At 28.3% G+C, this 17,567-nt stretch overlaps 1 protein-coding gene across 1 annotated transcript; it reads left to right on the top strand.

Annotated features, from left to right (window-relative positions):
- The first annotated feature begins 10,421 nt into the window (after positions 1 to 10,421).
- On the top strand, positions 10,422 to 12,296 carry LOC123301082 (homeobox protein 13-like). The gene is made up of 2 exons (XM_044883812.1): positions 10,422 to 10,652; positions 11,557 to 12,296. Exons 1-2 carry the CDS (start codon positions 10,422 to 10,424, stop codon positions 12,082 to 12,084), a joined length of 759 nt encoding a protein of 252 aa, XP_044739747.1. The 3' UTR covers positions 12,085 to 12,296.
- Positions 12,297 to 17,567: the final 5,271 nt, after the last annotated feature.

Here is a 17,567-nt window from a genome sequence, read left to right on the forward strand (position 1 = left end):
TGCTAAAACCTGATGAAATGTGTTTTTTACGCAAACGTTTGCATTTGTTAATAAACAATAAATAGTTAATTAATGAAACAGCTCATATTATGTTAAGGGAATTAAGTTGAATTAAAAATTAATAAATAGGCAACTTGTAATACCTATATGTTATACATGTATAAAATTAGTGTTTTTCATGCTAGACAGCATAGTTGTTTATCAAATAAACGAAAAACTCTTATTAATGTATAACATATACCTAACATAAGTTGCCTATTTGTTAATTTTTTAAATCAACTTTATCCTTGACAGATGAGAAATTTCATTAATTAACAATGTACTGTTTATTAACATTTGCGCAACTATCTTATGAGGGACGAATGATATTTGACACTTAAGAAACACATTCCATCAGGTTTTAGCAAAAAGTAAGCGTTTATATTGTTTTCTTTCATTGGAAAATTTTGTTACATGTTTGACTGTATTATTATATGAGATTTGGGAATAATTTTTTTTATTACATATACAGACAGATTTTAAGGATTACGTTTCAAAAATGCAAAACTGATTTATTTGTATATTATGCAGGGATAAACTAATAATATCATTTATTTTATTATTAAAGTTTTTTTTAACTATAAAACATTTTGAAAAAATTTGATGTTCTGAATCAGAATATACTTTCAAAATTGTTCCAGTCTAAATAAATTTTATATACGTATTATATTTTACACCTAATATAATGAATATTATATTATTTATTTGATTTTTTGTAGAAAATAAAGGTATTCGAAAAATTCGAAATGGGTTTTGAAGAGGAACGAATGTTTATTTTTGATGGTGTAATTTGTTTTTTGGGAAAATTATTTCTCGACGTAATATAGCTTCAAATATAGGGAAAAAAGCCCTTTTTCCATATAAAGTTAGTTCAGATTTGATGATTATCGTTTCGATAACGATTTTTAAAGAATCAACAATTTGTGTTAACAAATAATGAAACAAATTCGATTTAGATAAGAATATATTATTTTACACATTTAAATATATATTTTGACAATTCTTATAAGCTGTCGCCTAGGCATTAGGTCTCACAGGCCTAGGCCTATAATCTTCATTTTTTTATTTAATAACGAAAAGACTAAAAAAGTTTGATAAATCAACAAGTTTAAAGTTAACAAATTATTGAGAATTAACCCTAAATATAATAATAATATATTAATAATTTAATCTCAATATTAATTCCACTAATTTTCATGAATATGTTAAAGAGTATGTTGTGTGTATATAGGCATGGATCGTTTATAATGATTTTAATATACGTTATAATATGTAGTACACAGCTGTTATGTATGCAACTTGTCCTACATAACTGTTATACGGATAGAATATAAATTAGATTTACATTTGATATTAATTATATATCTATGGTAATTAAAAACTTTCATATATAAAATAATGAATATAAATGATGGATTAAGTGCCAGGCCAAAAAATATTCGTTGAATTTACTAAAGCTGATCATTTGAGGATTGGCTATATTAGTTGCGAACACACATATACTGCTGTCAGTCAAGCGAACGATAGAACGGAAATTTTAAGTTTTAGGTGGTACTAAAATGAATTTGCTAAAGCTGAAAATTCAATTAAATACCACGGAAATCATTAATAAATCTTATTTATTTATTGTACATAAATAAGGGCTTTCTGACCAGCCCTGTGCTAACATTTAACTGACTGACTGTCATAACTGTTATTTATACGCAAAAGCATTTTAGTACCACGTAAAACTTAACTTTTTCGATACCATATATCTGAACCCCGTTCTATCGTTTGCTTGACTGACCGCAGTATGTGTGTGTACCGACTGCTATAACCAATCTTCAAATGATCAGCTTTAGTAAATTCAACGAATTTTTTTTTGGCCTGGCTCTTCCATTATGATATTTAATTATTATTAAATATACGATATGAAACCTGTTGGAAAATTAACATTGTTACCTCAAAGGATATTGAGCAAATATGCATGCAAATTTCAATAACTGAGGATATTTAGAAAATATAGTTATTGAAATAAATACCACGATACTAGAAATAAAAATTGAATATTAAGAAATTTATCTAAAAAATAAAATTAAAAAACATACAACAGACTTATATTTCGCTAAATATCGATATTTTGATACAACCATCGTTTCGTTGCAACCTTCGTCAGTAGCCAAATTTATTCACATGACAAATTACCAAAATTTTTTCAAAGTTAAATGTAAATATGTAAAAGCAATGCGGGCCATGTTTTAAGTACGGAACACAAAATTTTACCTGCAAATTTAGTTAAATCTGTGGTATCACAATAGTAAATGATCCTTACGAAAGCATTTTATACCTGACTTGATTTAATAAAATGGGCATCTGTTAAAAGTAAAATTATAAACAATTCTCGTCAGTTATAGCGAACTTAGACACACTTTTGGAATTCTGAGCCTTAACTTGTGGAATTCCATAATGATTAATAATAAAAACAAAATTTTTAATTACTTAATTCCACTTTTCAATAAAATTCCGCTAATCATTTATTTATTGAAATTAGCTGCCATTAAAGAGCAATTGTAGTACCGCTATCATAAAATTGGTACTGTAGTTATTCCATATGCAAGTTGTCTATACTGGGAAGTTAATACATTGGTAAAAGTTATTTATAATTATAAAAGATCAGTTTGATAATTATGGTGGAAGAGCAAATAAATACATATCATTAAGCAGAATAGATATCCTACATAATTTAATTACGCTTCCACCAATTTTTTACTGTATTTATTGAATAATGAAGTGATAATTCTTAATGCAAATGATTAACTGTATACGGTCGTGAGGGTTATATTTACAACAGCATAACATTTTCAATTTTGCATTAAGAACTTTGCATTTAAAAGAACGAGTTGTATAATACCATTTAATTTTTTCTCTTAATATCTACCGATCTATTAAAGAAATTAGCATATTGAAATATATAGAAGTGTATTGATTTTCATGATGATAACTTAATTCTTATAAATTATGTTTTTGGGGGCTAGCCAAAATAAAGTGAAGCGATTTTAGGTGAGAAGTAGCTAAAGATTTTTTAAACATTATTTTATATTATTTGAAGTTGGAAAATTTTTTGTACAGTTGCTGATTTGATTGTGATAGTGACCCAGTTTGTTTAAAGTTACTGGTCGAATTATTTGAATCATTAATTTCATCAAGGATAAAAAAATTTTATAATACGTTTATCAATCATAATTCAATTAAAATTAATAAAAAAAAGTAATTAAATTACAAATGATTGACAAAAAAAAAGTATAATAAAAAATATTGAACTTTATATATTGCAATTCCTTGTGGGCTTGACCCAACCGAGATTCAATATTATGAACACATACTGGATACTCTAGGGATGAAAGAAAGAGGACATTTTATGTGATTCAAACATTTTTATAGATGTTCTGTTATATTATATATTGTGGTATAAACTTTTTTTTATCCTTAATACACTTTAAGGATAAATTTTTCAAAAAAAGAAAACATTTTTCTTGTAAACAGACATAGCAAATAGAAGTTGACACTTATGGTTTTAAATTATGGTTTGTTATTTCAAATTTTCTTAACTTTGTTTTTTGCAATCAGAGTAGTATTTAGAGATTCATCTTCTAATTTAGGAACATAGTAGCATTACATATTATTTATAAAGTGGTGTGTAGCTTATTTATACTTAGCTTAACAGCATTTTTCTTTACGAAAATTTATGTTAGTGAAATGTTTTCTTACCCCGGGCCCAGTAAATTTTTGATCATGTAGGCAAGCTTAAATTTGACGGATCTCCGTTTTATGTCCTTAAAAATTGTTTTCTTAAATCATCATCTCGTTTTATTTTCTGTCAAATAAAATAATTTTTACATTTTTTGTTTTATTATCTTTCTATTGGAATCGCATAAAAATGGAATATTCGCAATTTTGCATCCTGCCGTGAAAACTAGATTAATTGAAGAGGAAATCGTTGTAAGGCAAAGTAGAATTGAGTCAACGTCAATTTCTAAAAGTATTTCTATTGGTACCAAAATTGCCTCAGTGCTTTCACTATAATTAGGATGATTTATAATTAATTGCATTCAATCTTTACCAAGAACTAGGCCTGTAAAATTTTTTATCGTACTCTATAATTTAAGTATGAATCGAAGATAGGTGGTACAGACTTTATACGAAATTACAGTTAGTAAACAACTTTACAAATTATTCTTTCGATTTTGTTTTCTTGAGAAGTTCGAATGTTTAAGAATAACACGGGTCTTCTTTTGCCTTTAAAATATCACGGGTCACATTATTCTAGACAGAAGTAAGTATATCCAGTCAAAGAAATTTACTTATAATAGAAAATATTTTTAGGTGAATAGCTTTTGTTGTATAAAACTTTAGTCCTCCACTAAAAACTTTTTGGATGTCATGAGTTATTGAATCGATTGTATTTATTTTCCAACCTTGACATCTGTAATTTTGGCGTCTCTTTGTATATTTGTCCCTCTTGTTTATGGAATCATGGTCCATTTTCATGATTAAAAAAAACTAAATTAATCTTTACAACAGGTTTGCTATTTTAAGTCGTCCTATTAGCTCAGTTGGTTAAGGCGTAACCAATTCGGTCCGCGGTATGCTTAGGGTAGCGGGATCGATTCCTGTCGCTACCAAATTAATTTTATTAATAGTTGTGATGGACTGGTGTAGTGCATGTTATATGCATGAATGAGATGCACTCAGCCTCTGAAATTGAGCTCTATAGCCTAAGGGTGTCCTTCGTGGACAGCCAATATAACCTAACCTAACCTTGATATTTTAGGTTGCGGTGTCAAGTAAATAATTTGTTTAGAAATCTGAAAGGAAGTTGAAAATGTGAAAGTGTATATTTACTTCAAACATAAGGATATCTTCCTCATAGGATTTGTGAATAGAGTACATAGGAATATGATATTTTGATTGGACTCTTTGCTTAAATTATCGCAAAAAATTGAGACTTTTATGGAAAATATTAATCAATATAATAAAATAATAAATTATAAGGTTTCTAATTGTAGAAGTGAAAGTTAAATTGTTATTTAAAAACACCAAGGTCAATTAAAAAAAAAAAATACTCCTTGTTGATCGGCGTCGTCATGGCTAGTAATTTTATTGTTTACTTGTCAGTATAATTAAATAAAAATGTCTAATTACACGGTAACGTAATGGTAATGATTTTGTGTTTAAAATTAATTAAAATTATTTCGTGTTTAATTTTAATAGTTATATTAAGCCCAACTGTTTTTAACTAGAGTTGATTTATACAACAGAGCCTAGATATACAGTGTGTAGCAGCCATGTCTTTCCTTTTTCAAAATTAGTTTATTATGCAGACAAGTATACAATAATAATTTCTATTTTGAAACTCGATCCACGGTTCAAAAATTAATTAACTTTTACACTGCTATAGAATGCAGTTGAAATGAATCAAAAATTTTATAAAAATAATGATAGTGGAGTTTAACCTTAGTTAAACTCGAAACTACTCGATCGAATGATATGAAACTTTCAAACATATTGCAGTTAATACGCTTTGATCGATACCTCAACAAAGTTGATATCATTTTTGGTTTCTGCGATATCGATCAGGATAAAATTAAAGAAAAAGTTCACCCGACTCGAAACGACTCGATCGAATGCTATGAAATTTTTGTCGGATCATCCATTAAAACGCTACGAACGGCACTTAAACGAAGTCCATATCATTTTTTGTTAGCGTGATATCGATCAGGATAAAATTTAACAAAAAGCTCAACCGGCTCGAAATGGCTCGATCGAATATTATGAAATTCTTTTCGGATCATGTTGCCTTGAATACGACACCTTAATGAAGTCGATACCAATTTCTGTTCGCACACGTACATACGTACACACACACACATACTTTTTCTCCAAATTAGTGTTAATGCCTTCTCCTAACCATGAAACGTAAAGATATGTTGTGAAATTTCGATTTCGAAAATCGGACCCATTACAATAACTTCCTAAAGGGGGAAGTTAATAACACCTTATTTTGAAGATACTATGCTCGTAAATCCTTGAGCTATTATTATTCCCATGGTTAAAATTTGTATACAGCAAATTTTCTAAAAATAAAACTGATAATTTCATTTCAATAGGATTTATGTGAATAGTAGTAGTATTATTTTTTCTAGTCTTTGTTAAAAGTTTTTGCTATATAATCAGTTTTATTTGCATCAGATTGGAGACCTGAATATAATATTATGTATATAATATGTATTGATGAAAGCTTTACAAAGTATTATATTTCACAAATCATTATCAATTTTTACAGTTAAACTTATTTTATATATCGTCAAATTTATTAGTTTAGTTAAATTTCTGAATTAATAACTAAATCTAGTGATTCTTATATGCACTTTTTGAAGCAAGCTTTACAACATGGAGAGGGTTGTAAAACTATATTGTTATAAAGAGTTGTAAAAATATTTGCCAGGGAGGTAAATAAACAGTAGTTGAAGGGGAGAAAGTTCTGTCTATACGATGGGAGCATTAAATTTCTACTCCGATCGACTAGCAATTGTTCTGCTCTTCGCAAAATTATTTTAATTACGTAAAGTTTACTTTAGATTTACTGTTCAAAACACAGTTTAATTCTTTCTGTTAGGTTAAAGTAGGCTAAATGGTGTTAATTTCGTAAACACTGTCGATGCCGAACACTCTGACATTGATTCTGATAATTTTGATGATAATCATTATGTTTTTTGATGCTCATAAGAATCAAATACTAGATCAGTATATAGTGTCTATAAAATGTTGTCAATATGATCAACAAACCATACACTATCATTAATCTTTACCAATCTTTACAAAAACACACAAAAACAAATCATGTCTGACCTATCATAATAAGATTGCTTTTCTTTTACTCAGACGTAAAAAAATTGTATTACCAGTATGAAGATATCTTGGTTTTCATGAAAGTTTAATGCATTGATGATCCATCAATATTTATGTATTGATAATGAATCCATCAAACATTTACGATTAATAATATTGATTAAAACCATAGCGTACATTTGTATTATTTAAAATAGTTAAAAGTGTTGGTTTTTCTAGGAATGAAAAAAAAAATGAGTAGGATAAATTTGTTTACATTGCATCCTACACATTTTTCGGTTTTTACCGCGTTGTTTGTATGAAGTTAGTATTATTCGGTTCAAAAATCAAATTAGAGTTGATTGGAGTTGAACTGTACATAAGTTGTTCTTTAATGTATGTTCTAATACTCGTGTATATTGAGGCTATGAGAGGTAAATGAATAATATCGCTCCCATATATGTGAGTATATTTACACAGAGGTATGAGCTAGTTGAGGTAGATTTACTTTTACTAAAATGTCATTTAGTTATCAGAGAATATTGTGTTACAACACTTGTGTAAAGTGTATGTAGGTATAAAGTGTTGCAAAAGTAACCATAATTTTTTTTGAAATGCATGCAAATTGTATATAATTCTTTTAAAGAATCGTCAATATCTGATATACCTATCCCTATATACTATAAACGTGAACGTAAGGTTATTTGCTTTTTCCTGCTAATTAAAATTAATGAATGTATTTGAATAAAACTTAACAATTATATAGCTCACACATCAGAATAACACATGAGCTATAAGTTATTTAAAAAAAATTAAATTTAATCTGCCATAAATTAAGATTTCTGTAAAAATAGTCAATGTAAAACAATTCATGGCCATCTTTTCTAATATACTCAACGAATTATGGCTATTTTACATTTAAAAATGAAAAGTGTAAAATTATTTTACCTGTGTAAAACAATCCCTACCCCTATTTCAAGTGTTATAGAAGGGATATAAGTGAGATCAAGAGAGGTGGAGGCTATAACTCGGTGGTATTTACTTTTAATCTCAGTCTAAATAATAAATCGATTTGAGGTTACTGAAACAGATTTATAATATCAGAGGTAAATAAGTCCCTGACTAAATTGAGATCATTTTTTGGGAACGTTGTAAAACAAATACACAAGTTGGAATTATAAAAACATTAAAAATGTTATATAACGGAGGCTAGCTGATGATTGGATTTTGTGGTCAAGCGATGAAAAATTGATACAAATGTTTATTAAACGACTGTCTTTGCATTTGAGTGAATTTACAGAGTGCTTAGAGAAAAAAAAGATGTTATAAAATAAATTAAAAGAATTTCAAATGATTACACAAATACTATATTTGGGTTATTTCCCAAAGAAAAATTTTTGACAGGTTATTATGGGTTTGGTGTGCTGAGGTTATGCATGTACAAGTTATATGCATTAACACATTGGCTTTATAATAAATAATAATGGGGTTTAACCTCCGTTTTTCGGATATCTATCTATAACAGAGGCCACACACATCATAATTTTTTTAAATCTTTATTAATTTTATTTTAAACATTAAACTACATTCAGGGGATGTTTGAAAAATCCGGGCGCCCATCACTTAAGCCGCTACTGTGTATATTCAACCTTTTTTTATATGAATATTTTTATTAAAAGAAATATTTTTCAATAGATACAAAAAAACATTGCATACATATTATATGACACACCGCGAGGTATTTTCATTTTGCTTTATCGTATTTGTGCTAAATATTAAAAAAAAGTTTTCTAAAGTTACAAATATATATATATTTTTATGCAATATGATATTATGTTAAGGAATTGAATAGTGCATTTATTTTATCTATAAAAATGTTGTTGTTTTGCACCTGAATAACTAGTCAGTGAAGTAAAGAAAGATTTAAGTAGTATGGATGGAAAGTGTTAGAAATTAAAAGTGTTATTCTATCGTTTTGTTATTCAGTTTCATAGCTCTTTTTACTTGTTATAACGCAAAGAAGCTTTAAATACACCTTAGAGAACAATGATAGATTAGCGAAAAAATTCAGATAGTTCATGGGTCTACGTATCGAAATGTGGCCTTGCCCACTTATTTCAAGCTGTTTATAATCTCTTCCATGGATCTTTTTTTTGTATTATCGTTAGGACAGACGGATAGACAGACGACAGACGACAGACAACCGGAAATGGACTAATTAGGTGATTTTATAAATACCTATATCTTTTATTTTATAGCATCAATATTTTTAAGCGTTACAAATTTGGAATTATGAAAATATTAATAATGCAGAATTCTAAATTTTATACTATTCTAAATTTAACACCCACGACCGTAACAAATTTATCGTTTGCATTAAGAACTATCACTTCATTATTCAAAAATACAGAAAAAAATTGGTGGAAGCGCAATTAAATTATGTAGTATATCTATTCTGCTTAATGATATGTATTTATTTGCTCTTCCACCATAATTATCAAACTTATCTTTTATAATTATATGGAACTTTTATCAATGTATTAACTTCACAGTACAGACAACCTGCATATGGAATGACTACTTTAATGGCACCCAACAACCAATTGACCTATGTTGCTCATTTACGAACTTGAACTAACTTTTTATGCCCTAAGCACGCTGTAAAAATTTCAGCTTGATATCATTTTTCGTTTTTGAGATATCGTGTTGACAGACAGACGGGCAGACGGACAGACAGCCCAAAATGGACTATTTAAATGATTTTATGAATACCTATACAAAAATTTAGCTCGTAGCATCAATATTTTTAAGCGTTACAAACTTTGGACTAAACTTAAAATACCTTGATATATTTCTTAATATATACATGGTATAAAAATTATAATATATCTTTTCCATTTTGTTTCAGAATAATAGTTTCCTGCAACGAAGTATCAATCAACAGAAGCGACCTAACAATCTATATAATTTTAAATCATTAAAACTTTTAAAATTAATGTGTCAATTTACTTAAAACAACTATAAAACAACAAGTCAATAGAAACAAATTAAATACGAATTACATAGAATTATCTATTATTCGATTATTTACTGTCAATTATTTTTACAAAACATTCAAAATACAAAGAGCTAAAACTATAATCTGTATGGGTTAAACTACTACATAAAACGAAATATAATAATAATTCTTGTTAAATCAGAAACTTCATTCAAAAACTTTTATTTGTGCTTCATTAAATTTTGATTTTATTTACAAATAATATACAATCGACGGTGAAATATTTGAAAAGGAACGCAGGGGGGATAAATAAAAATCGACACACATATACAACAAACAATTCAATAATTTTCCACATCTTTGAGCATTATAAACAACATCGTTCATTTGTTAGTTTTGTACAACAACAATTTTTGTAACAAAAATTTACTTTTGTTATATAATTTTTTATTTTTTCGTTGTTATTGGAACAAATAAATAAATAAAACTGGCGCCATTCAAATTGAAATTTAGTCGTATGTCAAAATCGACAACATCAACACGAAGTAATTCTGTTGAATCACCACCTGGTGAAAATGATAATATAAATAGTTTTCCAGCAACTCCACAACAGGATTGTGTTAATAATTTAATAATATCAACATCACAAACAATTATGGAGAATAATGATACAATGACAACGTCAACAAATGAGTGTATTATTATACCGACAAGTCCACCACCGTCGTATGAGCATGTGCTGGAAGAGGTACGTATTGTTTTATCTAACCCTATGTATTATAAATGTGAAAGTAAGATTGTTTGCTAGTTTGTTTTTTATGCTCTCACGAAAAACTACTGAATGGATTTGAATGAAACTCTTCCATAATACAACTCGTACACCAGAATAACACATGAGCTGTAATTTATAAAAATATATTAAAAAAATTTTAAAAATTAAATTTACTTTTGACACTTTAATACTAAATTAAAGATTTCTGTAAAAATGATACAATCTATGGTTATCTATTCTGATATGCTCAAATAATTATGGCTATTTTACATTTTTTTTAAAATTGAATAGTGTACATTTCACCGGTGTAAAATAATCCTTAAGCCTATTTCGAGATCAATTTTTGCGGTATAAACACGTCTAAACTCAATGATCTAAATCAGAAGTCCCCAAACTCTTTTGTCCTCGTGGACCACTTGCAATGTTTTTCGATTTTGTGTGGACCCCCTGGTTAGTTAATATTGCATATATTTGAAAATACATCAACTTCAAATGTGTTTTAACTGATTTCTAACTGCAGTAACCAGAAAAGCTGACTCTCGTTTTTATTGTGAACCTGCAGTTTATCTGTGAAAAATAAGGAAACTGGGAAAATCGTTGATAAATCGTCGTCAATCTGTTTGTTATGTTTTCAGCTAAAAATTAAGCAAACCACTATCTTTTTGCGTGAGTTATTTATTCTATTAATGAAATGTGCAAATGGAAGTCGCCACCCGCTTAAATGAGATCAATTATCGTGGACCCCCGTTTACATCTCACATACCCTCAATTCTTTTTTCCCTCGCATGGACTCCTTGTAGATCACCAGGGGTTCAGGGAATCTATATGGATCACTTTTTGAATCATTGATCTAAATTAAAATTTATTTTGAATATTTTAGACACGAATGGCAGCTGAACAATCATCATACACTGAAACATCAGACAACATAGCAAATGAAAATTGTGAAGAGAATCACAATTGTGATGATATGAACAATAGTAGTGCAATGTGTTCTAATGAAGATGACAGAGACGACTATGATGAAGACGATGAAGCATCAACATGCAATGATGAGGATTGTGATAATAACGATCATCACCATCATCATCATCAACACCATCATACCCATGATTGTCAACATCAACAAGATTGCCAACATGAACAGGAACAAGAACAACCGCCATCACCACAAAAAGGTCCACAAATATTACATAAATCAAGCAAAGAATTATATAAAGCTGTTGCAAAACAATTTGGTATTACATGTAAAATGTCTGACCAGTGTCGTTGTTTGGATTGTCAGAGTCATTATTTTGAGTGTGAATATGAGGAAAATGAACAAGAGAAAACTGACGGCGGTTTAGGTGCTGGTACACCCATGTTTATATCAGAGGTGATGCATGGTTCTGCATGTAATATATTGTAAAATGCTTTCATTTTTTGTTGACTTAAACTTTTTTTTTACCTATTTCGTTTTTAATTGATTTTATTGTTTTTAATTTATGATTTCATAAAGAAACTTATAGGCGTTCAAAATAAATATTAAGAAAATCGTGAAGTACGCTCTGTGTTTTCGAACTGTACTTGACTAGATTTGAAATCAGGATTAAAAAGTTTAAATAGAAAATAATTTTCAATGACAAGATTTTATTGTTCTATACAGTAGAAAATAATTTTTTCTAGGAGTCACTCGTACATGTACGTATGTTTGTTCGGGTGGAATCAAACTTTTACTACTTTTAAAAGCGATAACTGCTTCAAAATTGAATTGTATGATTTCACCCGGACAAGCATACATAAATAGGTACATACATTGCAAGTTAAATAAAAGCTTGTAATAATATAATGGACGCTTTTCTCCTTTTGTCGTATTCATATTCCAGGGAAATCCTTGGATTTTCTATTTAATTTTTATTGAAGCAATTCTAAAACGAAGTACGACAAACTTGCCTTTATTGTGGTTGGTCTGAAAAATTAAAGAACGCACTTCTTTTTTTGTCGAGTACAATTTAAGAAAACGGAGTAAGACTCATGAATCACTGTTTAATAACTGATAGTATAACATAATGATAATAGACCGACAGCTAACAACACAAAAATAAGAAATTTGTACTCGGTTTTCGCCGAAATTCTTTATTTTTACCTTATAAATAATAACGTTCTAATATAAATTTAACTCCTACCAGTTACGAGCATAAGCTATCTATAGCCCCCTTGCGCTTAATAGTACGGGTGAGAATTGGAAAATAGCGCCAATCATCACCTTTTATTATATCAAAATATAAATGCTTGTATCAATCGCAGAGATTAGTTTATAAGATATTTGAAAGTGTTATTAGTTGCCAGTCTACGAAGTAAAATTTATAATATACTTCTGGTGATAAATAATTGAAGTAATTTATAAAAGAAATTATCAAATAACATCCTTTGTTGACGCAAGAGAGGAGTAGTTAAAAGTGCAAAATTATTCAAAAAAAATTGGATTAGGTACAAATCTTTCTAATTCTGAATTATTGTTACTTGAAGGAAAAACAGCATTTTCATAATCCAAATTTTCATTTGAATTAAAAACACTTTCGGTCATTGTAAAAAAATGAAAAATAAATGAAAACATCAAATATATAACACCTTACTTCTGGCAATGTTCGCTTATATAGAATTTTTTCTTCCGAAGTGATTCAGGTGAGTGGAATAGGATCAAAATACTTTATTGGTTCCTATTTAAACTTTTCTGAAAAAAAATCCGTATGATCCAACAAATCCACAGAATCATACCTAAATTCCAGACAAGGACTTTTATATCAACACAAACTCTTCTAATTTAAACAATTAGCACGAGTTACGCACATTATTTTTTACGAATTCGGAATTAGTTTTTTCTGTCTGCACGATTTTTCGTGCAATGATAAACAGCTTATAAATTTGTTGCACGCAAATGGTACTTTGAGTGCACCTAGTAAATCTGGCACATGCAAAGGACAACTATCTATTTGTCGCGACGAAAACGATGCAAAAAGGGATTACTTATCCCGAATGAGTAAAGAAAAAAAGTATTACAGAATTTCATCACCAGAAGCGTATCGTTCTTATTTAATATGTTGTACCATTCGTATTGTAGAAGTTATAGTAAAAGGCCTAAAAATGAAGAAAAAAAAAGATTTTTAGTTTTATGTGTTTATTACATAAAAAATAACTAATTCAAAAAAATATTTTCAAAAATTTCATTTGACTGACTACAAAAAAAAAAACCTTACATTTAAATAATATATAAAATTAAATCGTAAAAAATATAATATATATTGAAATAGGACTGAATAAAGAGCTGAACTTTATATTTAAAGTATTATTTTTAGATTTAAATAAAAATTATTCAAATAATACTTTATTTACATGAAGTATTATTATTTAGACTTGTTAAGTATATATGTATGTATAATTAACGTATATATAAATGTTTCTAAATATATTCGACAAAAAGATCGAGCAATAAAAATAGGAGTTGTAGCAAAAATAATTATAAGTTCCAAAATTGTTTTAGTCCATTCTCAACATATAAAATTGTAAGATCACAATACGTTGAGAAAAGATCCAGCAAATTTAACATTGTATTTGGATTTTGGTGAAAAATTTCTTGAAACTCCAAATACAGGCCGATTTTCTTGATCCATCTTGATCGTAAGTTTAAACGGGCGGAATCCTGTAAAACCATTTTTTTTTCGGAGTTACAGCAATTAAAAGAGCCAAAAACCAAGTTTCATGTTGAGTTCAGATATTTAATGTTCAATAATAACATAAAACAGAGCAAGAACTATCTCAAACCATTTTAGAGATAACTTTAAAAATAAAAAATAACGAAGATAATTATAAACGAATTTAATCATCCATATCTCACCGATCAGAAGGAAGATGATTTAATTACGAAAATTATGGTGTTAAATTTTCTGCAAAAACCGATATGAACAAAAAATTAATTTAATTAAAAATAGCCATGAACACTTTTCAAAAGACAAGCTATCATAAGCGTGTTTATGGATCAATAAAATTTGGTAAAAAATTATCCTCCATCTGGTTATCAGATGGGTAAAGGCCAATCTTACACCACTTCTTAATCTAAAAACGTAATACATATTTTGAAAATATGCATTTAAGGTTTATTTTCCTCGGCTACTTTTACACCATAAAGACGTCATAGGATTGAATTATTGAGCCACACATAGAGATTTTATAAGAATGGAATGATAGAGATTTTATGTTAGCCATAAGTGGAAGAATACACTCTTTAGAGAGACCGGTAGAGAGACAAGCTACCTTATCTTAATGTATCATATGATGACGTCACCATTCAGAAAATGATACGGTAGCTCGGCAGCGTTTTCTCTTTTAAGAGTGGACACTTCCATCGTGCATTTCATTCTTATAACATCTCTATGGAGCTCTTCGATACATCCACGACAATTATCATTAATAACAAATAGAAAAACTAATAAAATTACATTGAGCTGATGGTGGGCTTATTTTGACGGCTCAACGAATAATAATTCTTCATCTTTATTGTTCTATACTGCCTATAGGATTGTGTGAATATTTAGAAACTACTTATATATAAATAGATATAACATCAAAAAAATCACATAAAAATACGTTAAATTTCGTACCTCTTGCATTTAAAATATTATTATATAAATAAATGGTAGCTATTAAAAACAAATGAAAAAAAAAATTAAATGTCTAATTGTATCGATAATTATTATCACATGGGAGAATAATGGTTTGATGATTTAATGTCGGCCACAGATGAGAATCGAGTGCTCATTTGAATTGATTACCGCATTACATATTTAGTAAGACAACTAAACACTGGCACAAAAATTACATATTTATTGATTAATGAAAATGACGGTCACACCGATGGTAACCGGACCGTAATCGCAAGATAAACAGAACTAGTAATAGACTTTATTTTAATTATAAGTCATTTTTGTTTAATCAATCATTTTCAACCAGTCAATCATGAAACACGTCATACCATACTTGACCAAATGTCAAATGTTGGGTTTCCAATACTTACAGATTTGGTAGCTATTTCAAGCCGTCAAAAAAGTATGGTTGGATGATTTTCGCATGAATAACTGTTCGAAAATAATAGGTACACAAAAAATATTTATCTTCTAACAAATTAAATGATACATGAAAATATTTCTGCTGTCCTGCGATAACACCATTACTATCAGCGGACCCGAATTTGAGAAGGCCATATTCCAAATTTTAGGCCAGTATTTTCCTCTCTAAGAAGGGTAGCTCGAATCAAACATGGATATGTGCGGAGCGAAGCATCGTAACATGTCGATGGTTTTAAAAAACTGGCTTTTTCTGAGGAAAGCAATGTTTTTCAAAAAAGAGTAATAAATAAGAAGTTTTGAAATAAAAAATTGATGTAAATTATAAATTATAGTAACGTAGTAAAGAAGTTAACAGTAAGAAGGCCAGATAAAAATTTCTTACTTTAACCCAAATATCTAAAACAGTGTCTCAGGCAAGTATAGAAGAAGAACAGGTCTTGTATTATCACATTTAACATCAACCTGCAAACAACTAGATAATTATAATTTTCCCATAAAAATATATGTCCATCTTTAACTACCAGTTTTACTAGTTTCAGTCTGTGAAAACATCAAATACCATAAATTCTCTCATGGAATTAAAAAGAAATAATTAAAAAATTGTTATTAATATTTGCAAAGACTTATTAATTAATGTTATATTAAAATGAAACTAAAACACCTTATAATATACAAAAAGATTAATTAAAAGTTGTCTTTTGCAATCTAAATTAGAAATTAAATAAAAAGTTTGCTAAAAAGTTTAATAAATTTTTTTATTTTAAAATAAAATTTGTAGACTTATAAATATTACACTATAGATGAGAAGGCATTATGTGTCTAGTATATAGATACAATAAATTATGAAATCGATGGAACAAAAGCGTTTGAAAATTTAAAATTTCATAAAAATTATTTTCTTACTTAAATAAATAATAAAAAAAAAACATTAAAAATTTTCATACTTGTGTATATTTCCCAAACTGTAGCCAAAAAATAAAAAATACGTTTTTCATAAAATAAAAGTGTCGTCGTGTCATTTGGAGGCATAATGTTGCCTTTTGTCGCTATTTAACTTTTTTGAGAAACCATTTTTTAATGGTTATTTACTTACAGAATACTAAATAAAATATTGTTATTATAAAAATGTCCCTATTCGTATTTCAACTAAATATATAAAAATAATATAAAAAATAGATCTTTTTTTGAAAATGTGTATTGATTCATAATTTATAATAAACAAAGGGTCGATTATTAAATTTTGGACCCATAAAGTAATAGAAACATCCAGCTTTCCGTTAAACCAGAGAAATAATTTTTTCAAGAGGGATATAAGTAATTTTTTACTTAAAATCCGTTATAGATCGTGAGTCCATAACGAAGCCGAATTTTCCACTGTTGAATTTGTGTGCCCTTTTGAGGATTGATAAAAGTTAGAAAATTAAGATTTTATCTGTGGCTCGAGTATTGAATTTATGACAATAATTTTTTTTGAATATACATTTTTTTACGATTATTTCTTGTTTGTCGTTTATGTTAAAAAAGTTATTGACTGTGTAGTCCAAAAATATGTAAAAAATGGCAATATGTTTTGCAACAATTGAAAGGGTTGAATATGGAGCCCAATTGCAAAAAAATAAAACAATTATCCGACTCTTTCGACAGTTGCAAACTGTCTGCTATTTTTACACAGCTATATTCTAATATTAGACGACAGATAAAACTGAAAACCGAAAAACACAATTTACATAAAACCGGCACTCGAGCTACAGTTAAAACCACAATTTTCCTTGTTGTGAAGCTTGTGTGT

This window comes from Chrysoperla carnea, chromosome 5 (genome assembly GCF_905475395.1).
Source record: "Chrysoperla carnea chromosome 5, inChrCarn1.1, whole genome shotgun sequence".
Classification (NCBI taxonomy): Eukaryota; Metazoa; Arthropoda; class Insecta; order Neuroptera; family Chrysopidae; genus Chrysoperla; species Chrysoperla carnea.